Here is a 26,562-nt window from a genome sequence, read left to right as displayed (position 1 = left end):
TACTGTGAAGGCTGACCATTTTATGCCTTCCCCATAACCCCCACTGTTAACCAGTTATTTATCCATGTTAAGTTCATAAGTTAAGATCTTCTCTCAGCCGGTGTCAGACCAGTTAGCTGTGACAGCAGGACCTTCTCAACGTGTCTTCTGGAAATCCCTATGGCTTCCTCCAGAGAACTCTCAAAAGGTGTGTGAGGCAGGGTTTCTCCTGTAAAAACTGCACTGATCTATGTTGTATCTACGGCTGCATCGACTAATTCTATTATTCACATTTCCTAAAAGTCGATTCATTGTGAAATCATATTCTGGTATATATATATATCAGAATGTCCAACATGAGAACTGCACCAGTGTATGCAAGTAACACTGCTGTATGAGAGTACAGTACAGTACAACACAGCTGGTTGTTGCATGAACAGATCTGGGGCATCCTCTCCTGTCTGTTAGAGATCACTGCAATTCCAGGTGTACTTGCCCTGAGTGGCATCTTTTCACAGCATTTTCCTAGAAATGTCCACAAACACAGCAGACAGCTGACCAAGTGCTCTGATGTCCCCGTGTCACTTATTTTTGTCTGCTTGATACTTGTGGCTTTGACCTTAAGCACCATCAGAACTCATGACCCTAGCAGCCGGGCTGGATTACTGCCTAAACTAAATGCAAAGAGGAATGCACTTCAAAGCCATCTGTTCATGAAATGGGAATATAACTCTAGGAATTTCCTGAGAATTATATTTTGCTGTAAAGTACCCGCAATGTTTTACATAAGCAGGCTGTACTGAAACTCAAAATTATACTATTCTTCCAAACTCATTTTCTGTCTGTGTTGTTTCCTTCGCTTCAGGACAGTTTACCAGCTAACACAGTCCTGCGCCATCAACATCTTAAATGGGATTGGATTTTGTCCTTACTCTCCTGACTCACACTCTCTCCTTTGTCATGAAGCTGAGAGAAGTCACAATCTTGATTTTACTGCTGGGTAGTTAAGGGAAATGAACTGATTTACCTGAGGTCTCACAGGGACTATTCTTGGCTGCTAGAAACTTAATCCCGTTCTGATCAGATTCTTCTTTGCTCACATTCTTCTTCAACCGAACCCACGCTGTGCTGTGTTGCTCTCTAATGGAGTCCCCTCTAGAAAGTCAGTATATTCACCTGACTGGCATAAAGGGGTTTTACGTTTCATTTTTTCTGCAGCTAAGGCAGGTGGAGGCAGATTGTGGCAGATTGTGATTTGCATTGGAAAGATGTCTTGCGATGTCCCTTCCCTCTTCCAAAGCTTCCTGCTCTAGGTCTAAGTAAGTACTTTAAAGAGAGGGAGAAAGGATGTTTGTGCAGACTGCTCCTTGGAAATGTTGGGCACGTCATGAAAACTACTCCTAAGGGAAACTGGTTGTGTTAGTGGCATCCAACCCAGTGCACGGAGTGTATGGTTGGAGAGGATGTGCTCCTCTGCTCAGTCCAACCCTGCCATCTAGCGTACACCAAAGGGAAATTTTCTAGCTATGAAGAAGGGGAATCTGTGTTATTTGAGGGAGGACTAGCTTTGCAACGTGCTCTACTTTTTATTTTCATTTTTATTTTTTAATCTCAGTGATTTCCGAAATAACCTCTTGTTAGCAACGTAAAATTTAGTCCAGAGTGACCCCCGATGCCATTTAGATTTTATTATGAATTATTCATTGCAATTGCATAATTTATTGTGTTTGGTTTTGTTTGTTTCTTTGCTTGCTTCTCCCGTTCAGGGTATTTGTGAATTGAGTCTTTGCTCCAATCACTGGGTCGCTATGCAAGTAAGTTTGGTGCTGGTTTTTGAGAGGAAGTTTTTGTCATCGTTTTTTGTTTGTTCGTTTGTTTTAGAAAAGAAAGTCTGAATTGAAAACCTAAATGTTCAGATCAACGCTGAGTGAGGCACAGGGAGGCCTCCATCATTCCGTATGTTTTATGTAGTTCTGTATCTAAAAGAGTAAAGAATAGGAAAGAAGATTGGCTCCCATGTCCTTAAGGGCAATCAGAGCAGCAAAAAAAGAGATTGAAGGAGAAAGGGGAGAGGAGGAACAAGGGGCTTTGTCTCAGCATCATGAATGAGTCATTCATGGGTCTTTTTAGGTGACGAAACAGATGGGTTCACAAGGCAAATTTGGTTCTGGACAGGACATGTCCCCACTTCCTTCTCCCTACTTGTGGCTTTTTGTTCACTCCTGCTGCTCAGCTGACTGATCAGCATGAGTCCTTCAGGCTGATCTCTCACTATCTTCTTCCATGTACTCCGCATGGGGCCACAATGAGTGAAGAGAAATTGTCTTGGTGTGCACATAAAATACACAATGTAGTTAACGTCCAAGTCATGTGTAAATCATAAAATTCATTTTTTTTTTATTTTCTTATTAAAACAAAAGCAGAGAGAAACAAAATCATAAAACTAGTGGGATATTTGACTTGTTTATAAGAAACTAATGCACCAATGTCTGGTTCAATGGAAGGGAGGTCTGTGTCCTCCCCAGGTTATCCAGCCTCAACCAAGTTGGACTGAATCAAACACGCAGCACCTACAATCAGTCCTCTAAATGTGCCATCTGCACCAGAGGCCTTCACAAAAAGCCATGAGCCAAAGGCAAAAAAGCTACGAATGAGCTGAGAGGGGACTGAGAGTGTCAGCCCACCGGGCAGCTTACTAGTTAATTTACTCACTGCACAGGAAGCAAACACTGCCCTTTCCTCTTCACCTGATGGTAGGGTCTGAACACATGCTGTTTGAGGTACACTAGGGTCAACTGATAGGGAACAGCCACTGACACACAGTATCCCTGCCCCAAAGCTCTCTTTTCAATACCCCTATTCCAGAGATTGCAGAGATCCAAGCTGCTTATCTAGAGCCGTGACTGATACCCAGCTGTACTTTGTGCTGCCATGGAGGGCCTGACTTCACCTTAAACAAGGAGAGAACAGGCTGAGGACAGCAAACCCTAGTTGCTCTTCTTTTCCTCGGGGTGGAAGGTCGCAAGGACCTCACAGCCCTTCCAGTGCACTCACCTGTAGTCCCATTGTGACTGCCCAGAGCACAGTGGGCCCTCTTCTCCCTATCTCTCTCCTTTGGGATCACGTTAGAAGAGATGCCACCTTCTCACACTCAGAGGCATTGGTGAGGGATGGGAAAGGACAGCTGGTACAACCCTTGAAACTCAACGGTTTTTAATGACTGCATCTCCCTTGGTTGCCTGTGAGGTGTCAGTATGCTTTGTCCCCTCTCTGCTGCTGTCTGGTACCAGGACAACTCCATCTCTGAAGGCAGCTTCAGGGTGCTCAAGAATCCCCTGCCCTGACCCTCTTGGTACGTTCCAGGCAGCTGCAGGGTGGTTGAGAACCCCCAGCACTGCCCCTCCCTCCCACCCCCCAACTCTCTTGGTACATTCTTGCAACCATCTCCCAAATGCCATGTTTTGGTTTCCATGGGACACTCAGAATCCCTGAGAGGAGAGAGCGAGTGACGCTTGCACGTCAGAAAGTTTCTCCTATCTGAGATGGAGCAACCGCCCTTTAAGAAGAGGCGGCCGATGGGCAACGACATCGAGCCCATGGAGGTGGACCCGCCTGGCAGTGACACAGAGCCAATGGAGGTGGATCTGCCTCCGGAGGATGACATGATGGAGGTGGATCCACCTCCGCTGCTGCAGATCAGCCAGCACGGCACCACTGCCAGGCCGATCAGAAAGAGATCGCGCCCCAGGCATCGCCGGGGCGCCAGGATCCGTCCACCTCCATCCAAACGGCCGCCTCGACACCGGCGCTGATGCTCCCATCCCGTAAGTTTGCCCTCATCCGGGAGAGCCCCAGCTCAGGGGCACCCTGTGGGCTCACACAGAGCCTCCATTTCCCGGTCGTTCTTCTTTTCGCAGCCAAGGCTCCTATGAGTCCGTCCTTCCCATCCCCCTCCCTCGTCCCTTCCCAAGTCCTCTCAGCTCTTCTTCACTGAATCCTGAGGAAGAAAGCAGGGCAGGGACTGCCATCCTCTGAGCTGCTGTGCTGGGGCAGGGGAACGAGTCCAGCAGAGGGACCATAACTACTGGGGGCCTTCAACATCACAGAGGCACAAGTAAGTTTACCGTTAGCTGGGAGGGAGGGCCCCAACTCAGGGCCACTCTGTGGGCTCACACAGAGCCTCCATTTCCTGGTAATTCATCTTTTTACAGCTGAGGCTTCCATGAGCCCATCCTTCCTGTCCCACTGCCTCATCCCTCCCCAGGGGGAGAGAAGCGACGGAGGCAGCTGTTTTTCCTGTGGAGAAGCAGTCTTCAGTTTGGACTTGAAGAAGGGCTGAACTTCAGCAGGAAGATCCGGCCCAGATGCTTCACTTGGACTTTCTGTTCAAGACCGGACAATCAAGAATTTAAAATAACAATACAAAATAATGAGGAAGTCAAAACCACAAAACAAAATAAACAATTTTTATATTTATGTATAAAATATTTGTATTTCATATGCAGCCCAAGACAATTCCTCTACACTGTGTGGCCCAGGCTAGACAAACAGGTTTGACACCCATAGGTTAACACTGTCACTGAATATGATGAGGCAGATGAAAACTTTGAGAACTGATCCATGGCACTGTTTCCCAGAAACACTACAAAGCTTCCTATTCAGTGAATTGGCCAAATGAAAAATTACGTTTTAGTTGCTCACGTAGCTCTTGGGTAAGAAATAGTAAATGCCAAATTACCAGACTATAAACACGCAATTTTAAACGAGCTTCAGTGAATGATGTATATTGCAGTGTTTTTATGTCTGAGCTTCAAGTTGATCTATACAGGGATGGTAAATCAGGCAGCTGTGCCATCACAGATGTCAGTGGGACCATAGCTCCTCTTTAGCAAAGAACACACAGTGCTTTGGTAGGCTTACAGTGTGTTATTCTTTTTTTCATATTAAGCTGTGTCAGCTTTCCCCAGCTTTTGAAACAAATCCTCTTCAGAGCAATGAGGTCACATCCTATTTGTGCCCCTGCCTTGTATTCTTAAGGGCTTTCACATCTAAATGCATTTTTTGTGGCACTGATGATGTTCATTTGAATCTTTTCAGGACTCCACACCCTCACTCTTGCTATATTTTGTGAGTAGTTACTGGCAACACTGGTAAAACTGGACTCAAATCACACTGCAAATTTCATTTGAAGACAAGCTGAGCCAAGATGCTCGTGTTAATAAGGTGATAAAATGCCTTGGGGACACATCAGAGCCTTCATAGTCCTCAAGATACCTCCAGTTTCTCCACAGTCCTGGGGCTGTCAGGATGTAACATTCCCAGGCTACTGCGCTGCTCTTTCCATTCTGTGTTTAAAAAGAGAGCAGCAAACCCCACTGCCTCAAGGGTCGAGCAATGAGCTTGGCAAAGCTATGAGGAGCTGCTGGCTGGAAGAAACAACACGAGCATCTCCCGAGACCTGCAAGAGCACCATGGGCATGCACAGGTATCTTCATTTCAGAGGACGACTTTGGTCTGCAGCAGCAGCATGTTGTTAAAGTCTTGAAAAGGCCTACCACAATCACTGCTTGTGTTGATGCTGTTTTGGAAGAGTGCTTACGGGATGGCCACTGTCTGTGCTTACATCTCATGTGTGTATTTCGCTCTTCAAACAGGAGTTTGGTCAGTACAGCATATATTTTCTTTCACATTTTGCAGGGGCCTCTACGTGGAGACAAAAGCTGCTTTAGTGGTGCAGAAGCTCAGTTGGGATTCAGTAGCTCAGCTACAATTACACTGTTGATAATTACACCTCAGTTGACATCAGTGTAATCCAAACACGAGTAAGTTTTGCTGGGAGAGAGTAGATTGAGAAATCGTGTTTGTTCGTTAGTTTGTTTTTGAACAACAATGGACTTGAACTCTAAGGATGGGTAAAACAAGGCTTGGTACTTTTATGGCTCTCTGAAGTTGTATTAAACTTCCGTGGAGTGAAAAAATTCTCAAGGTTTTTGTCAACAACTGCAAAGAGGCTCGGTTTTTTTTCTTTTTTCTTTTTTTTTTTTTTTTTTCTCCAGCTCATTCAGGTTCTTAGCTGGTGTGAACTGTTATGTGCAAATACATGAATATCTGTTTTGTCTCACTCAAGCCTGGTATTTATTTTTTACCAAAGAATTTTTCATTCTACTTTAGAAACTGTACCATTTACATAAAGGCAATTTGTTGTCGCAGTGCCTTGGAGCTCAGGAATGGTACAGCGAGTCTTTCATGCCATGGACCTTCTTTCACAGGGGCAACACAAGGTCTGTTATTTCTGCATTTTGTGCCGGGAGGAGGCCGTGTCCTTTATTCATCATCTCAATTCCTAAACCCTAAATCCCAGCATGCTCCTGAGCTGGCCTCAAAGCACCTTTGTTCACATTTTTCATCTTCTAAGTATTCCTGAATTTAATAATAAAACTTTGCTTGAGCTGCTTGGGTGGGATCCAAATGAAACTGTGCTGGCAGGGAGACACGGCATAAAGCTTGGGCCACATCAGTGCCTCACTGAAGTTGTATCGAGTTTAACTTACAGTTCCAAAAATTAAAAACCAGCAGTGCATTGGCTCACAGATGTGACATGCTGATTGTACTTCTATTCTTACCACGTTCTTGCAGTGACATACTTTACTGTGTACCTTATGCGAACATTATCAAATAAAGCATTGATTGATCGTATTTTAAATATTGTCTTAGCTTGCTGATAGATTAATATGATTAAAAATTACGCCTTCTAGGAATCAGACATCCCATTAATAATACAGCTGATCTCTAGTATGCTTTAATATACCATATTTTATTATAAGCTTGTTGGTTACATCTTGAAGCTGAACATCTGTGAATGGGATGAAAGATGCTGGGTCAGTCACTGTGGCAAATGAAGTCCAGACTAGTGTGCTCCTCAGCTGCCTGCCTATGGGTGTTAAACAGATAACTGGATGCAGTCTGCCAGCCTAGGTAATCTCTAATTTGTGTGCTGAGGTCCCTAAGGGTCCACTGGTGTTGCTTCTCCATCTAGCACACAGAGCTATTAAGATAAGCACAAAGCTATCCAGCCCTACGTATTTTGTACAATATTCTACAAGTACCATCTCTGTACAAATGTCGAAGTGTAGCTGGCCGTGAACACATTTATTGGTTTAATCATTTAATTAAATTATTTTTAAAAAGTATGATGCTGTTTCATCTTGCATTATGCATATGACATAGAGTAATGCTATTCTTTTGCTTAGTCTGCAGTATCTTGTTGTGATTTTTAATCCTTAACAGCCCCTCCTAGGACTGAGCTGAAAAACCTCATATGGATATATATATATAAAAAGATGAGTACAAGGATCAGCTTTTCAACTAATTTGGCTTTCAGCAATCCAGGAATGAAACCTTTGAGAAAAAAAAGAAATCACCATTCTATACCACTGTAATAGGCAAATGTTGCTCTTCCCAAAAGTTTCTCTTCTGAGAGCTCTGTCGTCAGTTCTGTTTGATGTGCCAGTGCCAACAGCCCATAGCTGTAAGCTTTTCTATGACAGTAAATCTGCCCTTTTCTCTCTCAAACACCAGTCATGAACAGATACAGGCCCAAGACGTGTTTGCTTTGCACTTCAGGAACATGGATCACATCAGTCCTGCGTGTGGAAATATTTACTGTGCTCAGCATTATTCCAATGAAGGCAAGCTAGATGAACGAGGTGAGATGTCAGAAGAAAAATGCAATTTGAATCATTAGTTGATATTTGACCATCCTGTGATATCTAGTGGTATCATGCATTTACTGACACCCTGTTATCTAGTGCCAGCTTCCCTGGGTTGGTGGGCCCTTTGTGTCACCTCTTACCACCACACTACAAGGTACTAGATATGGTCTCAGGTGGATCCCTTGAAGACAGAAATCCTGAGAAGCTGCTTTAGTTAACCAAGAGAATCCTTCCAGCCCCACGTGTAGGTGAATTTTCTGTCATCTCCTGTAATGCTTGCTGGGATTTCATGAGATGCAGAGAAGCACTTGAAGATAAATTAAATTCAAGTGCATGCTTGAAAAAATTATTTATAAAAATGAAAGGACTTCTTTTTCTATGTGCTGCCACTTTGAATGACCCAGAATTATTTACACTGCAATACTGAAAATATCACTGTAATCTTAACTGGGGACTGTGTCTCCATCCTTTTCTTCATCTTCCATAATCGCCGTTTGCTTTTCTTCTGTAAGCAGCTTTGTGCCTTAAAAGCAGGGGAGGGGGGGAGAGGGAGAGAGAAGTAATGGATTTAAAATGCCATTTCCTCATAATATATCAAGATACAAAGAATGTTTTCTGTCTGCTCTAACTTTTTTAATCCTAAAGTAGTTTTTCTAACATCTTGGGAGTTGCTCCTCATTTATTTTTGGGACATCCTTCTACTCATAAACTAGAATCGGACCACCACGTTTCCAGCTAAAATTAACAAGCACTCTTAAATTAGCATATTTCTGCTACATGTGAGAAGAGACACTGAAGATTCATCGGGTAACCTGTTTTTTAAAAGGCCTTGGGAAGCTGAAAGAAAATAAAAAAGATCTTGAAGATGAAATAAATACTATCAAGTAATGTTTGTCACCGAGTCAGTCTGCGTGAATGTGTATGCATGCTTGCTTTCTCTATGTATATAACAGTACTAGTTTTGGCAAATACAGATGATGTAAGAGACAAAGACAATACCCACATCAAGCACCATCCCCACTGAAGCTACAGGGTATCAATCAATTACAGAAGCAGCAGAATTAAGATTGATGTTAAAATCAGGTATGTTACTGAGGACTTAGTGCCAATGTTTAAATTACTGAGGTCAGAGATTTGCATATGCTTTGAAGCCAATTCACCCACCAAGGACAAAAATAAGGCTTCATCACTATCGTGAAGGCACTGATGAAAAATATAACATAAAACTGAAGGACAGTTTGATTTCACAGTTATGAGCACGACATGGGGATTCTGTAAACCAGATTCATCGAAAATACATATGCTGTGTATCTTTCCACATGGATTTCTTTCCTCCTAAGCTTTTCTTGATTTTATAGGCAGGTTATGGATCACCTTCCACAAATCTCTCACATATCTCCTTTCTTTCTTTCTCTCATACTTGACATGGTAAGACCTCAAGGCTTTTATGTGATACAGTGATGTCCCAGTTACTGTAGCCGTTCTTGTTATCAGAGATTAAATTAATAAAGCAAAGAGGGGAGAAGGAGAATGCATTAGGAAATATTCTCGATCTCTATTTTAACACTTTGTGTTGTTTTTGCCTGTTTCCAGTAAAAAGCAAGAAGTAAGATATAGTTTATGGCCACCTTCCTTGGTGTAGAGGTCAACACAGTCTAAAAACAGGATGAGGGTAACCATTGAGTAGAAACCAACAAAATCTCTCCATAATTCAGACTCCTGGTGTTTGCTTTTAGTCTGCAATAACCAACTGAGCTGTTTGGTCAAACCAACTGGTTTTGCTTCTTTCTGCATTGAAAGCGTTCTGAACAGAGAAGGCTTTCAGCCTTCATGAGGTCTGAAAATAGAGCAATACCACACAGGAAGATTTTCTTCAACTTTGGAGTTCTTTCCAGAGGGGACGAATTCATGAAAATATTAGCCTATACTGCTCTTCATTTTAAGTTACTTGTTTCTTGTGAACCAGATGGTTTCACCAGCACCATGAGACAGACTGAAAGGTAAGCATGGATATTATTTTGAAACACAATGGACTTCATTTTTTAAAGCAGCAACCACTGTTATAGCAAATAATTATGCTGTGTTACAGAGATGGATGTAAATGTTTCCCACCTGGACTGCTATTCATTACAGACAATTCAGACAAATGCAAACTTTTTTTTTCTATTTTCTTTCTTTTTTTTTTCTTCTTAAAGTATTTGAACTGTGAAAGCACAAGTGCTCTTAAAATATGAGGTCGGAATGGATCATTTGATGAGAATTAACCTATTTTTAGGGTAAACTCAGGAATAAGAGATCAGGAATGTAGGATAAATGAAGCTGCCATGTGCTTGATGATCACATCCACTCTCACTCTCATTTGAATACCTCCAGGGAACCTGTGTTAGTAGGGGGGTTGGACTAGATAAATGCCAGACGTCCTTCCCAACCCCTTCCTTCCCCTAAAATTCTGTGATTCTGTGAATTACAAAGTGTGTTGAATTCTTATGGCATGATTACATCTTTCTAGAGCAGATGCTAGAGACATCTGGGAGATAGCAGCCAACCAGAAGCCCTCAGCTCTCAGCTGGACCTGCAGCAACAGCATGCCAGATAGTTACCATGATCAATAGCAAGATGAGTCATCATTATCAGTGTGTAATGCTGCTGACTGATGAACTCCAAAGGTTCCAGGAACGCTCAGGACTCAAAAACTAGAGGAGTATGTAGCCTTGAGTTGCAGGTTGCTAACTTTCTAGAACATGGATCACCAGCCATTTTTTCAAGAAAAACTACACGCACTTAAAATCAGACTTGTAACATGAAACAGTGGAGTGGGATGTCTTAAATGAAATTATTTCTCTAACACTGGAAAAGGATTTTGAGGGGTTTGACACAATGCCGTTTATCACTTGTGGAGAGAGTGTGCTTAACAGAACACAGTTTGCAACTTCCAAGTTTGAAAGTGGAAGTAAAATGTGGGAATTTGGGAACATTTGTAAATCAGTCTTTCTCTGTTTACCATTAAAGTAAATCATTTTGCCTCCCAGTCTTTGTTTTCCAAGCTGTGCAAATTATGAAATGCAGCTCATCCCACATATCAGTTTTGAGGATTGGTAGGTTGTTCTGTTAATATCTGCCAAGAGACTTGACAAAATAAAGTAGCACAGAAATTAAGTGCAGTCATGTTTGCCTGAGATAACTTGCAACTACCTGCAAATTTTAATCTAGACATGAGACATGAGAACTTCTATTAGGAAGCTCAGACATAGGCAAAAAATGTTGGCTTACACCAACCATTTGCCATGTACCACCTCAGATCTCTTCCTGGGATGTAAACCACCAAGATGATATCAGTTCCACTTGCCTGCCTACAGACCACTCCTTTAGCTGGGCTGGAGGATTTACTGGAGTGCTCCAGCCATATCCACTGCACAGAAAAGAGGCTGTTCTGCTTCTGCAGTATGCTGAGATTTTCACTGAGCAGGTGAGTTAATATCCTAAAGACACCTTAACCAGTTTTGTAGGAGATAGTATAGAACAAAGAGTTTGAAACTTGTTTTACTAGTTATCTCTGATCTGATTAAGAAACATCAGGCAGCCACATTTCAGGAACCACACTCCTATATTTGCTGAAACACACAGGCCTGATGATCTCACAAATGCTTCAGTTAAATGAATACACTGGCAGATGAGGATGGCAATAAAGAACGCTCCAGAGTGGAGAGCTGGCCTTGGATGGGATTTAAATCTCTTACTGTTGTGTATGAGGAAAGAAAGCCATTAGAACAGTGGTTGTGTTTAATCTTGTTGTCTGATCACTTCAGAAAGCCAAGGCGTTGACTGGTTGAAGGGGAGCCAATGAAGATCTCTGTTCCAGGCTCAGCAGTACATGCAGGTCACAACATAATTTCTGCCACTTCACAAGGAGGTTGAAGCCAAAGTATGTTTAGAAGAAGGGGAGGATTCTTTGATGCCTGGGCTTAGACATTTAGGTTCTCTCAGGCACTGATTCACTACTACAGACAATAGGGAGATATGGGTTTCTTCAGACAACAATGCAGACATCCTCATTCAGCAGCCACATTTCTATAACTCCATTTCCTAATTGTACCGGATGTTTGCAAAGTGTGAAACCAGTTCTACTTCATGTGTGGATCGTGTTATCCAGCAGGTACATTATTTTTGTCACTCCCTATGTCCAGTTTGGCTTGCTTTATTTGCAAGGGTCTGTGGTCACCCAACAGAGAAAAAGAAAGTACTAGAGCACTTGTCACCAATTGGCCAAAGCCAAGAGGGAAAACAGCTGCCCTTTCAATGCACGTTCATGACAAAGCTATTTGTGTGGACAGCTGCTTAAAAAGATAATTAATGTTACTGTTACAACAAACGACTGAGTGGAGTTTTTCATGTTGCTTATGATACAACTGAAAGAGGGATGCTTGGGAGGGACAAAAATGGGAGATGTAAGAAACTGGAACAACTCAGTCACGGTTCACAAAGGATACGTGTGGCACAGTGTGCTGCTCAGTGCTGCAATGGCAGGACCAGGAGAATGGGGACAGAAGGACAGAAAGGTCCTTCTATATTTATTTAGCACACGTAGCTATGCTAGGGCTTCTCAGGTCTCCAAGTCTATAATTCAGATGCTATTTTGCACCGCCATTCCACAAAAGCTCAGCTTGTTTATTCTCTGTCTGCTACCTGATGGGGTAACCCTGAAAGTAAACAAGCAGTAAATACTGGACCAGCCCTCAGCCACAATGAGTCATTTATTCACAACAAGACACGAAGTTGCCACCAGCGACTTTCAACCAGCAGAACTGTGTATGTTGGTTTATCTTGAAGAAAAAAATGTACATCCTAAGAGCAAAGACAGAACCAGATTCACACAGGCTGTTTCTCCCTGGAGAGGAGCAGAAGTTTGCCAGAGGGAGTCAACCATTAGAAAACAGACACATAGAGCAGGATCTGGAAGGAAAAGTCTGCAGAGAAGGGAAGCATCTGGAGGGCTGCTTTGAATTCATGCTGAGTGCTGGACAGTATATTGGATAGTGTATTCACCAGTAGACAAGAAGGTGAAATTGGAAATGTCATTGAAATCCTTAAAAAATGAATTATTTTCTGTCACTCCCCTGTGGCAAACGAACACACTTTGAAATTTGCCACACTTTTTGAAAGCTACTGCATTTTTCCTCTTTTTATTGTGTTCTTCCCTTTTGCATTTTGGCAACGAAAATGTACTGACTTCTCTTTCTATAAAAATTTTTAAAGAGGAAGTCTTCATAGGAGGCAAGAGGGGAAGATGATTAAAATGATTCTTATTTCTCCCTTAAATGCCTACTTGAGTTAATTAATGCTAGGCTACAAATAAGAAATAATAAGTGACTAGATGCTAACCATAGTATTGTTGAGATGTGTCAAGGAAGCAATTTATCCTTGCTGCATCCCCTTAGCTAGCAATTACTTTCAAACCAAAACAAGAATCAATCATTTCAGCATTATCCCAGTAAAAACACTTCACTTTTTGTTTCTATCAAACATTTTTCACTTTTAGATTCTCCACTGTATAGATCCTGAAGTCCAAAGGACACACAGCATCTTGGAAGGTGCTAAAATGGCTGAAGGCGATTTGTTTTGAACTGACCAAAATAATCCCTCAACACTCTTCCAAAGTCCACAGAAAGAGCAGGCCTCCTGTATAAAGCGTGAGACATTTATTACAAATTATTTGATAAACTTTGCCTCCAGTTCTGTTTCTGAATTGCTCTCTTAAAGACTGATTTTTTTTCCTAATTATTTGTCCTGTGAAATTTCAGGTAATTTGCTTGGTAATTTCTTTGAGTGATTATATAAGTAGTTAATTGTCAGTGCTCTATATTAAATATGTCAAAGTGGAGCATTTGCAGTTGGGCTCAGAAGTTTTATGACAGATTTTTTGCAACTTCTCCCAGTAAATGATTGGACCATTGACTCACTTGCAGCATGCTGCTTTAATGATGCAAGCCACTCAAGTGCTTGAGTTCAATGAGCCAGGAGCTAGTATTTGCCATGCTTGCTGCCATGATCATGATCCTGCAAACTTAGTCATATTCCTTTGTTCTAAGGAGCCCCATAATGATTAATGTAAGATGGTTAAATGGAAAAAAAATGATTGCATGTTTGAATCAGTTGTAAAGGATCAGATCTCTCCTATGAAGAAGGGTTGAGGGAACTGGGCTGGTTTAACTTAGAAGAGAGAAGACTCAGGGAAGACCTTGGGGAAACTTGTGGCCTTCCAGTACTTGAAAGGAGCGTAGAAACAGGAGGGGGAACGGCTATTTATGAGGGTGGATGGTGATAGGACAAGGGGGAATGGTTGTAAACTGAGACAGGGGAGGTTTAGGTTGGATATTGGGAGGAAGTTTTTCACCCAGAGGCTGGTGAGGCACGGGAACAGGTTGCCCAAGGAGGCTGTGGATGCCCCATCCCTGCAGGCATTCAAGGCCAGGCTGGATGTGGCTCTGGGCAGCCTGGGCTGCTGGTTCGCAACCCTGCACACAGCAGGGGGTTGGAACCAGATGAGCACTGTGGTCCTTTTCAACCCAGGCCATTTCATGATTCTATGATGCTATGATTCTGTGATTCTAGATTTACAAGGAAAGCAGATGTCTACAAACGAAGGCACTTATTGTGACTGTTGAAGCCATTTACACACCTTGTATTTTTTATCTGTGCAGAAAATTCCACGAGTACCTAAAACTCAGGTGCTTGATGTACTCAGCTGTTGCTTAGTCACTCAGGGCCAAAATAGCTGTCTCAGGATCTCTTCAGCTAGCTAGAATATCTCATTGTTGCAGTAGTGCCAACCCACAGCAGACCTTGTTTCATACAAGAGTTTCCTGAGGGAACCAAAGTTTTCAAGTTTTAGCACTTGTTTTGAAACTGAGGCTAGTTTGTTTGCTTTTTTTCTTCATTTGTTCATTCATTCATTCTTTTGCTCCATCCTGTGGTTAAGAAACAGCTGGTGCATAGCATACAAACATGCATGTTTCTTGCACCCATGGTTAGTAGCAGTAATTAACGCTTCCAAAGTGCTTTACATATTGAGAGACCTTCAGAAACATTGATGCACTGAGGCTTCTCTGTGATAGAAAAACATGGGAAACTCAACAAACAAAGGGTCTTCGGGCCAAAACATGGATGGCTGAATCCATATGCTCATTGAACAAATTAGCTGCTGCACTGCGTATTGTGCCAGAAGCACAGAACTGTCTTTAAGGTGCAGTTAACTACATGTTCACAGCTTGGTTTCCCCAGTGTAGATTCAAATTAACAGGGAGTTCATGAGAACAGCTTTGCTCCAGGATATTTGAGGCAATGTGAGTAACATGACCTTAAGATTTGTGTGTGTTCTACTTTGAAAAGAAGGGCAGTGGTTGGATTTTCACAAAAAAACAAGATAGCCTTTACATGAGATACTCAAGTGATATCAGGTCTCCTCTCACTCCCCCTTCAGGTCTATCTAGCATGAGTAGTGGGTACAGAAAAGTCTTTCAATGAACCACCACACAAAATATTGGATATTTTGACCATATAGGTCCAGTTCAGCAAACACTGCTGAATACACTGGGCAGAACAACTTCCATCCAGCCTAGAAGCAACTTCAGCTAAGTTTCTTACCTATTATCAAAGGTGGGATGTGTATTGCAGGTGTATCTTTTCTCCTGGGCTTTTTCTGCTCCAGTTCGGTGATCTGAGAGCCCTGACTCACTCTCTCTCTCTGTGGCTTCTCTGAGATACCATACCTTTTCAGCAGATTATCAGAAAAGTCTGAAAGTATGCCTGCAGGCAAGAATTAAAGAAAATGTCACTTCAGATTTGTTTACACTGAAGAAATCTGCACCTGTATGGCTTTCCCAATGACTACTAATACTACTATGCACTTTCCCAATGAGTGCATAATCTGCTCAGCATCGTGTACATTCTTTTCTGGCTTTGCAACAGTGCACATTTCCCTCAAGTCAATTACATCCTATAGAGTATATACAGCAGTGGTCTGAGGCTAGCTGGTTTCTGGCTCTATGCCATGGGCCAAACTGTAGCCCATCAATAATTGTGGTGAAGATGAGTGGGATCTTCTATTTCCAGAAACTCAGATGTATTATTGAAGCGGTTTAATCGTATGGATGTTTAATCTTCTTCTCATGGGCTATATGGCTACTCAGAAATTGCCTATTTAAGCTAGTGAAATACTATAATTCTTCATACAGTGACTACTTGGTGTACAAAATGCAGCTTTCCAGATCTGAGCCATTTCGTAAGAGAGAATTACTGAAAGGCAGATACACGTGAAAGCTGAAGAGCCAGGGGCAAGGAGTTACAAATACTGAAACACCCCAATGCTTGCTTTACACTCCATAAGTGTGAACTGTTGGAGGCACACAGGAGACCACACAGATGGTTAGTGGTTAACTCCTATGTATGTAGCATGAGAAGAAGTCAGTGCACTTGATACAAGAGCACAACTCAGTCCCCAGGGAGCATACAAGGAGTGTTTGTTAGCAGAGGAATGAGATAATCATTCATTCCCCCTGCTGATCTTGAAAAACCACCTGGTTTCAGGGCCACTCTGCTCCACACTCTTCCTTTCCCCAGGCTGGTGGCATTCAGCTCTTGACCTGCAGAGGTATGTCAATGTACAGCAGCACAGGGCATCACACAAGGAGTTCCTTTGACACTGCAGTGGTTTCTGGCTTTTCTAAACACCGAGCCTTTACCAGAATCCCTGCAATGCACAGGCGCTCGGTGCTTTCCAGGAAGACCAGGCCGCGTACCTCTCCAGCTTCCTCCCACAGGTCCTCCCTGGGCAGGAGGAACTTCAGGGCACAAGCTGGATCCTCCCCATTTCACTGCCTTACTGGGAGCACGTGGCGTGAAGCTGTGTTCCCGTCTGCTTCCACAGCGATGTAAGTACGTCTGTGGAGCTTTGCCCAGCTTCAGTCCACTCTTGCATAGTGAGATTTCAAAGAGATGTACCGCTTACCTGTTAGGGGTGGTGGGGTGTGTATAGCTGGTGTGTCTTTTCTCCTTGGCTTTTTTTGCTCCTGTTCAGTGTTTTGGGAAGGCTGGATAGTTTTACCTTTTCTTGGTTTCTTCTTGAGATCACAGCTCTTAATCAGCTGTTCTGAAAGATCTTCTGCAGAAAAAAAAGAAAAAAAAGAAAAAAAAAAAAAAGAGACAGTGAACCAGAGAGGAAATAATAAAACAGATGGTGAAAAGAAAAGCTTGAATAATACGGCTTTCATCCAAGAAGACTGAAATGACTGTGGAGAAAGAAATCCTAAATAGGAAGTCAGACAAGAGGCCTCTGTGCCGTACTACGTGTACGTACCAGTGAGTGACTGGCGGGCTTTCTGCCTCGTAGGTGGCCGGCATAAAGCAGGGGGTGAAGCTGTGGGCCGCGGCGCGCTGCGTGGCTGAGGAAAGCAGCACCGTCGTTTTCCCGCTCAGCCCGCAGTGTGGGGCTGTTTCTTCCACAGTGACGAGGGCGCTTTAGTGAGGGAGAGCTTTACCTGTGTGAGGTCAGCCGGAGGTACTAGCGAACAAAGCCGGCATATTGTTCCCTTCAGGAGCTGGCTTTGTTTCCGGAGCCACGGAGCTGTCGGTATTCACTTTTGATTTACGTAACATTACACTGATTTTTGGTTTTCTCTTAAAATGAGGCTTGATTTAAGTGACTCAGATGGTGGGCGTGATTTTTCTGCAAGGATCTGCATTCCTGGGTGCTCGTGCAAGCTGAAAAAGTTAAGTCTAGCCTGTCATTAGCATCGTCATGCAAACCAAAGCTTTGATTTCTCAGATGTTTCTTGCTTGGCTTCAGCAGTCTCCCAGCCCTGTGGACAATCTCCTGATTAACCATCCTGGAAGACACAGACCATTTTTTCAACCCTCTAAGGCTTCCTGAATGGTATTAATGAACTCATTTAACCTCCTTCTGCCTCTGTTTCCCATCTGTAGACAGGAACTAGTTCTGTATTTACTTAAATAAAAAATGTTGTGGAGCAATTGTGTTGAGTACGCCAGCAATTGCAGAAGTGGTGCCTTTGGCTAGAAGTGTTGTGGCAGAGAGACAGGACAAGGATACCTTCCATGCAGGGCAGAACAAGAAAGTTTATAAAATTTGCTGGCCTAACACTTTTTTTTTGGTCAAACACCTGAAATTGTATTGTTTTCTTATTGTTATTGCAAAGCTAAAAAGTGCGCAAATGTTTTTTGGTTTCTGAGCTTCTGAATCTTCATGATGATTTTACCAGGCTACAGTGAAGTAATAGCACTTGAAACTGAGGCAAAGATCATGAATATACAAAATGCACATCTATCAAGTGTGAAGTCTGGTACATAGGTGTACTGTGGAGCAAAAAAATATCTGATACTGTGAGTGCAAAAGTTAACATACGAAATAGGTTCAGAGAGGAAACAATTGAAAATTGAAGAAGAAAAAAGTACTTAACCCACTCCGTTAGAGAAAAAGGCAGGTATTTAGAATCTGTTACTTAAATAGCATGTAGAATGCCTATTCAGGAAAGATCCAGTTATATGGCTTCAGTTATTGTTGTACAAATGAAGAAAGTGCTCAGTTTTTTTCTACCACAGAAAAGAACAATGGCTTTTTCATTTTTCCTCATTAATTAACTTTGTTCTAGAGCTTCAGCTAATATTTATATGCAAGAAAGAAAACCACTCTTTGCCTTTCCATCTGGCATCAGAAATGTCAGCAGAAGGTGTAATCTATCGGGTTTCACGAGGGCTCGGTTGTACTGCTGGAGGGGAAAAACAGCAACTGGACAGGGCCTAATGATGTGTAGAAACACCTCTCCAATTTCTGCAGTGACATCATCTAATAACACTTACCTAAATGGTTGCAGTGTGAATCTCGCTTGTCCAGTCTGTCTTCTGGGATATCAAGTGGCTGAACACATTCTGTTGACATCATTGAAATGGGTTTTTTCTCCCCCTTGAAACTACAGCACCAAAAAAAAAAAAAAAAAAAAAAAAAAAAAAAAAAAGGGAGAAAGAAAAGCAGTAGCATGACATAAAACAGGCATGTTGGTGTTATGTATCCACTTGCAAGCCAGACTGAGGGAAGCTCTTGTCTTCCAGCTGCTTTCTGTCATACAGTCTGCTGACCTGATTTTGCCCAAGCGTGCTAAGAGATGCTTATGTTCACAGTCTTTGTTACATGTGTGATATCCCATTTTTCCACCTACATTGGTTATGAAAATATGTTGGCTCTGCAGAAGAATATGGACCTTAATCATCCAGAAGGTGCTATCACATACAGGAAATAAGTGCTAGGAAATAGAATATTTTCTGATTTTGTTCTACATTATGTTCTCAACTGTAAACTAATTGTCATAATTGGTGTTTACTATGCAATCTAACTTAAATTATGAATGATGAAGAGATAATTCTTATAATTCCAGTTATAGATACCCCCAAAGACCCAGATGTGAGAGCTGACTCTGGAAGACAGCCAGTGTCCACAGGCTGTGGAGGCAGCATGAGGAATGCATCCGCGTGGCCTTGGTAGGAGCACTGGGACCCATGTCATAAGGTTGCTTAAGTGCCCGTGGTCTATAGAACTCTTTGGATTGCTATTTTCTTCTTCAAGGCTTTTTATCCCCTCTTATGCATAAGTGTAGAAGGCCCTGGTGTCCAACTTCCTACCTGACAATCCCCAGCATTCCCCAAAGGTTTGAAGCTTTGATGCTTTGAAGCTACCAGATGTGGTAGTTTCCTGATCACAACCTCTGTTCTCTGTTTTGGGGGAATAAGAGCACACTGGCTTCCTTGTAGGGAACAGGAAAACGGTAAAGGCAGAGAATCAGCAGGAGACTGCGTCAACAGTAGAAGAAATGGGAAAAAAACAGAGGAAAGTAGATGGAGGTGAAGAAGAAAAGATAAATAACAGCGAAAGGTGAAAGAAAATGCAATCAAGAAAAACAGGAAGGAGGAGGACAGGATGAGAGAACAGGAGACTGTACTGTGTGAGTATATTTTGATCTTGCTGCAGGCCAAGAAATTACCTATAATACTTCTCTGAAAATTGCAGCTGTTTGTTAGCAAGAAATGAACATTAGGTCAGTTAACCTCATTTCTATGACTAAAACTTGCATCTATATTAAGAACAATTAAACCTCAAGCAAAATCTAGTAACATAAATATTTGCCAAACAAAATATGGAAGGTCGCAGTCATACCATGCAATGAGCTAGTCCTTCGGGGAATGGAAAAACATGTCCTAAACTGCAGTGACTTCAAAGTAAATGCAGCAATATTAAATTACAGTAATAAATGTCAGCAACATTGACTCATAATGTACTTAGGGAATTAACTATCATACCCATCAGTGTTTAAAATTCACAGAAATTTGTAAAATTCGATGCATTTGTAAATACCCCACTGAATAAAGCCTGGATGAGGGGTTTGACCACAGAAGATCTGATCCAGTCCTGCATCAGGTCTGTACTGTGGGGTTGTACCACCTGGAAACTTTGTTGGCCTTTAACAAAAATAAATAACAGCTTTCACTTAGGAAGACACTTCATAAAGAAATCTTTGAATGCATCTTAGCATGGTATGGTTGCTCTATTTGTTGACTGTAAAAATAATCTGTAGCTAAGGTTTAAGACATAACAGACAACGTTTCATTTAAAACATAAACACGTATTATCTGGCCATAGGAAAGGTCACACTGCACTTTGTGATTTGATGGAGAAACTGTTTATTTCTTCAGTGCCATTTGATTCTATGGGATTTGATTAAGTTATGCTGGCTGTTAGCTAAATATTATGACTGTGCTGGTAATGTTCTTTCCAGAAGGTTGTCCTATTCAGAAAGTTTTCAGTAAAATTAAAGATAACATTTCAGATTGTGGACTTTTTAAAACAGGTCTTGGGTGAAAAAATGTGGAGATACATAGTAAAATCTACTTGTAAGATTAGTAATAACTTCCACTGGCTAGCCATACCTTATAAAATCTAATTAACTTTGATTTGATTTCTCTAAGTTGTTTCATTGTTTCACCTCAGGAAAATCAAGTTTGTAAAGAGACTTCGTCTGGGATTGCTATATGTAAGTATAAGACTTCCTTGTTAATTTTTTCTTAATTTAATAGTTAGGAAAATAACATTTTAAAATAAATCTTTTAGATCTGTCTTTGTATTTTCACAGATGACAAGCCTACAGCAACTGTAGTGCTTTAAAACATGCCTTTACAGGCTGACTTCTGACCCCTTTTGTTTTGAAGTTTGCCCCACAGAAAACTTTGCCTTGCTCACAAATATGCTTCCACACTGCATGTTATTAAAAACACAAAAAGAAGGACCAGAATGCATGGTGAGATTTGGTGTCTTGGGTCTATATATGTTGCATACAATGTGTGAATTGTTGAGTGATGCCATTTCCTGCTGCTGTGCATTACACAAAGGCCTTTCATTCAAAAAAAGGAGGTGATGTATGTGAGGATTGTAATGGTGCTTTCCCAAACCACTAAAATCAATTCCAGACACTGAAGAAACAGATTCCCCTGTAATGTTTCATGTGGAAGGAAGGCTTCTACAGTGACTGCATGAAGTCATTAGTATGCCTTTACAAATGGAAGCACATTCTCAGATCTTAGTGTGTTAAGTGCAACTCCTTTCCTACCAGCCTTCATGCTAACAGTCTGCTGCAGTCAGTCACCTTTGTAGGTAATGCCTGCCATTTGCATGGAGCACTGTGATTTTTTTTCTTGCACTCGGTTGTATGTCTCAACATAATGAGCCACATTCATCCTTGGTGCAGCTTTAATGCTTGCAGTGAAGCTCTAAATCACACTCAGCAGGAGACACTGTCTAAAATGGATATAGATTTTTCCATATGAGTTAGAATTCAATAGTCACTTAGCCTGAGACTACCTTCTGTACAGCACAGCCAGGCTATAACACCACCCTGCAGAGCATTGTGCTCTCAAAGGAGTCACCTCTAGCCTCTTACTTTTGGGAAACGACAGGGCAGAGATGCCTTAAATGCTTCTGAAGAGGCTGAGAAAGAGTGCTGTGTTTTTCCTGTGTAACTTTTTTCCTTGTAAAAGCATTTGGCAATAAACAGGGTGGGCTCAACTTACAGACAGAAAAGAGCAAGGAATAACAAGGCGAGCTGAAAAGTGTTGATATGACTGAAAGCTGTTTCAGCTTTGTGTGGATTATTTGTCGTGCTGGTCACTGTCATATAACAGGACTCCAACATGCACTCTTTTAAGTGATGAAGATTCACATGGAAAATGTCTGAAATTTTCTTTTCCTAAATTGCACCTTTGTTATTAAGTAGCTTACAGCAAACACTCTGAATTTATTAATTAATATACTCTTTCAGAAGTCTTTGTAGAGTGCCCTGGTATGGCTACACAAAGGAGCTCGTATTACTCACTAGCATAGTTTTAAAGCATACGTACACACACATACATGCAAATTATAGGATTCCTTTCTTTCCCTAAATTATGGGGCTTCATCAAACAGTCCACCAATGCATTTAATTCTAGGATTCCATTAAATATAAATATTTTGCCTAGAGATGGACAAAGAGACCAGGGTTGTTGGTTTTTTTTTTTACTATTTTGGTGTTTAGTTGGTTTGATGTATGAACAACTTATCTCAAGTGATCAGGCTGGAGCTTAATGAGAACTCAGCAAAGATAGACTAACAGAGTTCTACCAAAACAATTTAAATCTCTTGAGGTCCTTTGATCACGTGACATTCAAGCCATCTTGAAATGAAATCTCATGAAAAAAGTCTCCCTTATAAGACAGTAAACAAAAGCTGTGAGAATAAATCTGAAGAGCCGGACTTTTCTCATTTGATCCTGACCTTGGTACAGAAGTGGCTTTGCTTAGACTAAAGTTGTTCTGCATTGCTTGCCTGCTCCTAGTTATCTGAAGTGCATGCCAGGCTGCATGGGAATTATAAACATGTTGATTTGGATCTATACTCAAGATACAGTACTATTCTCAAAGAAATCATCGGTAGATGACTGTAATCACCCATAAAATGGAGAATTTTCTGACCTGCAGTTCTTACCTAAGTTTACAGGGGCTCACTGGCCGTAGATATCAGGACTCTTCACCATCAAGGACATCACTTGCTATGCATACAAGTAATGACCTTTTATTATTTTCCTTAGAATTTGTGAACTGGCCCTTTGTAAAGTCTCCACAAACTCTGCTTCTGAGGACTTCAGTAGACCATCTACTGCTGTCTGTAAGTATGCAGATTTTTAATATTCATTTATTATTTGGTCAGAAGAGTGTTTTGTTTCCACGACTGGCAAAAACCTCCAAGAAAAAGCATGCACTAGTTTGCAGGCCACGCCTCATCATTAAAGACACCCTTGTCATGTTGACTTGGATACTACCTAAATGAAAGTACTCTTAAGAGCATTCTTTTGTTAGTTGGCAGTTGGCAATCTAATCTGAATTTAATTGGTGTTTGTTTTGATATGTGGATGATAACGTTGCCACCTAAGCCTGTATGACACGAGGTACCTATCTCTTCCTGGACCCAGAGCACATTTCTGCCATGAGCAACATGGTACAGGTCTCGGGGCAGCCAGACCTGTATGCCAAATGTGAGCCAAAATGTGAGGCTGTGTACTCCTGTCAGAAGGATGAGGGAAGTAGTGGTTCACTCCTCGTTTTTCTTTTAATGGCATTTGTTGTGAGAGAAGTGAAAAGCCAAAACAGAGTTCCTGGGCTGCCTGGGGTGAATTAGCCCCTTGCCGTGCCCTTGCTTGAGTTGGCTTTAGAGGCCAGAGTGCTACTAGAAGAAGCTGCTCAGCAGCAAAAGTGTAGACAGTGGGGGCCCTGGGGTGAGATGGCAAGCATGCATGCTCGTCTGCAACCCTGCATGGGCCTGGCCTTGCTAGCACCCAACAGTTGGAAATGGGAACAAGTGGGACAATTTCACAGTGTGAGGTACGAGCCAGAAGCTGGACTGCAGCAATTAATGCTCTGAGATCTGTTCTTTGCTACACTGCCCAAACAGCTGCTCAGGCATTGGAGTTTCCCTCTGAGTCCAGAGTATCTCTTCCCTTCCTGCACACCCTTATGCTCTCCAGACAAGTTTTGAATCTTTTTTTTTCATTCCTTTGCCCCTCTCAGTCTGGTTTCAGTGTACCCATGAGCAAGGAGGGATGGTCAAGCTCCCAACACCCTTGCCAGTTCTTTTCTTTCAGTAAACCTAAGTAGGAGGGAAAAAAAGATTTGTCTGTGCTTCTGTTGCGTGTACTCTGCAGGCTCCTACAGTAGGTAGTAGTAGCTATGTAAAGAGAGACTGAGATACCCTTATCTGGGTCTAGGCATCTTGCACCCACCTTCCAGTCACAGAGCTCATCTGAAGCAGCTCAAGGGGCGCAGGGAACAGCGCTGTGCCTGTGTGTGTTGGGCTCCTCCAGCTGGTGCTCAGCAGAAAGCCTTGGCTTCTCTGCAGGCTTCTCTATCTGCACCCATTCTCTGGTCCTCTGCAACTACTTCCCAGGCACATCTTGTAAACAAGACAAGGCAACTCATCTACTGCTGTTGGAAAAGAAAATAGATGCCCTAAAAATAGAAAGTCTGGGTGTTCTTGCCTTGAGCTCCAAACTTTCTGTTACAAGTTTTGCTATATTTTTAACATTACCCTGTTGAGGCGATGTCTTCCTGGGCACGGAGAACAGCTTTATGCTACTTCTCCTTCAATTATTTGAGTGCTGGGCTGCTCTCTCCAGACGTTCTTGTTAGATTAGTTTGATGTTTGTTTTCTGAAACATGCTTAAAACTTCTTAGGAAAAATTTGTTGTTTGAAAGCCTGATGCTGGAGTATCCCTCTACTGAAACCTTTGCTATTAATAATTGCACGAATGCAGAGATCCCTTATACTGTCTGGAAGCAGGTTTTTGTGCACTTCTAGGGGCTAGTTCAAAATCAACCTGAAGACTGACTCCCACTACCTCCCATAAACTTGTAGAAAACCAATCCCAACGGTTAAACTTTGAAAAACATACAAGCTACTTTTGCCTAAGTTCTTGCTGCAAAGTTTTTCTCTTTTGAGAAAGTAAATAATGAAAAACCTTCCTTAATTATTTCCTCATGGTGCAAACCAGCCCTCACACGTGCCAATGCTTTACAGTGGCGTAGGGAGTCACAGTACCAGCTCCTTGCAAAGTGTCCATCCCAGTATAGAAGTTAATTGAAGCTGTTTTCTCTCATGTCTTCCCTTCCCAAGAATCCATCCCCTACGTTTCAACCCCAATATGGCATCACCCCGTATGGGAGCATCCCCAGCCAGCTTCCCATGGGATGGGGATGGGTGACATGAGATTTGCCTTGCTGGAGGAGAGAGAAGAAAAAAAGAACAGAGCAAAGCAAGAGGTAACAGAGACAGGAGGGAGGCTGCAGTACTCACGGAGCAGTGGCAGATAGATTGCGATTCAGCGTTGGGTTGTCTGGACTTCCAACGTCCTGAGCTGGGTTCCGCGAGCACTGCTACTTATCGAGGGAGCAGTGGGAGCGGTTGCTATGGCAATGTCAGGATCAGGAGTCCTCTGGGAGGCTGGGACTCGGCATTCCCGCTCCTCTGCACCCGGTGGGTTTTGGTGGGGGATGCCGGCAGCGCCTCAAGGAGAAGGCATCTCTCTGGTCAGACGCTCAGGGCACGGGGAGGGATGTGGAGGATTCAGAGTGCAGTGAAGGGAGCCAAAAGGCGAGCTGCAGCCACTGTGTGGAGAGGCGCAAGGGGAATGGCAAGGGGAGGGAACGAGGCTGCTGCCGTTTGGGACCCAGGGGAGAGCCGAGGATAAAAGTGGAGCAAGCAAGCAGGGCACGTGTCTGGGAACAGAACCAGGAGCACGGAAAGTGACCGGCACACTGAGGTTCAGCGGTGACTGCAGTGTTTGTGTGTGCATCTGGCCACAACTAGTTATACAAGCAGGGCATTTATGGGGCCAGGCAGGGATTCTTCTGCGGCTGCCAGCTGTTTGCCAGTGGAGACTACTCTCCCCTGTTTAGCCCACTGCATTGGATGAAGCTGTTATTCCAACTGCGGGAAAAATATACAAACATGCTTGACGTTAGAAAAGCTCTGAGAGAAACACTCAGTGGTGGGATTGTGAACCGCTCCACTCCTGGTATGCATTTGCAACAAAAATGCCTTTTTCTATCCCCTTTCATTAAAATATCCTTTAGCACCGTGATTGCTCACAGACTTTTTTTCTTTCCGTTATCTTCACATTTTTTCCCCCGGTCAGTAACTGCAGTTCAGCTGCCAGAACATGCACTGCATGCTTTGAATGAGTTGGGGTTTCTTTCATAAATAATATATTGTACAGATGGCCCAAAGGGGCAAAGTGCTAATTCCCATATCTGAAATTGTGCAGCACCCTCAAGTCCTGTATGCTTCAGACATATGGCACAGACCAAACTCTCAAAGCATCATGTGAAAGCACTGCACGCTTTTTCTGCTGATGTCTGGGAGAGACGAGCACATTTGTTACCTTGCAGGGTATAATTTGTGTGTTAGGTGGCTCAGAGATTCATTTTTAAAAGCAGGCTCATAAAGGCTTAAATCATTTCTGATAAATGGAGTATGGGTTCAAGTACAGTCGGAAATTTTTTGCAAGATTGAAATGTCTAACTAAAAAGAAAAAAAAAGAACCCAAGCAATTTCCAAACCACAGAAACGCAAAACTAAAGAACTGTGTTTTTTCCATTGACTTTGATTTTTGCTTTCAACATTGTCAAGACTAGCCTCTTGCAGTCAGTTTTACATAAATAACTCTTTATTTTCACATTGAAATGCCTTTTACTTAAGCATATAAGTTATTTCTGTATTTTTGCATGA

At 42.4% G+C, this 26,562-nt stretch overlaps 1 protein-coding gene across 1 annotated transcript; it reads right to left on the bottom strand.

Annotated features, from left to right (window-relative positions):
• Positions 1-8,134: 8,134 nt before the first annotated feature.
• On the bottom strand, positions 8,135-18,645 carry PPP1R17 (protein phosphatase 1 regulatory subunit 17; the record flags this gene model as incomplete). The annotated part of the gene is made up of 4 exons (XM_079538238.1): positions 8,135-8,214; positions 15,333-15,494; positions 16,696-16,848; positions 18,564-18,645. The coding sequence occupies 4 exons, from the start codon at positions 18,643-18,645 to the stop codon at positions 8,135-8,137; spliced, it is 477 nt and encodes a 158-aa protein (XP_079394364.1).
• Between the last annotated feature and the right edge of the window lie 7,917 nt (positions 18,646-26,562).

Source organism: Tetrao urogallus (genome assembly GCF_951394365.1).
Source record: "Tetrao urogallus genome assembly, chromosome: 7".
Lineage (NCBI taxonomy): Eukaryota > Metazoa > Chordata > Aves > Galliformes > Phasianidae > Tetrao > Tetrao urogallus.
The sequence above is the reverse complement of the archived record's forward strand: the minus strand, read 5'-3'. Positions and strand labels throughout refer to the sequence as shown.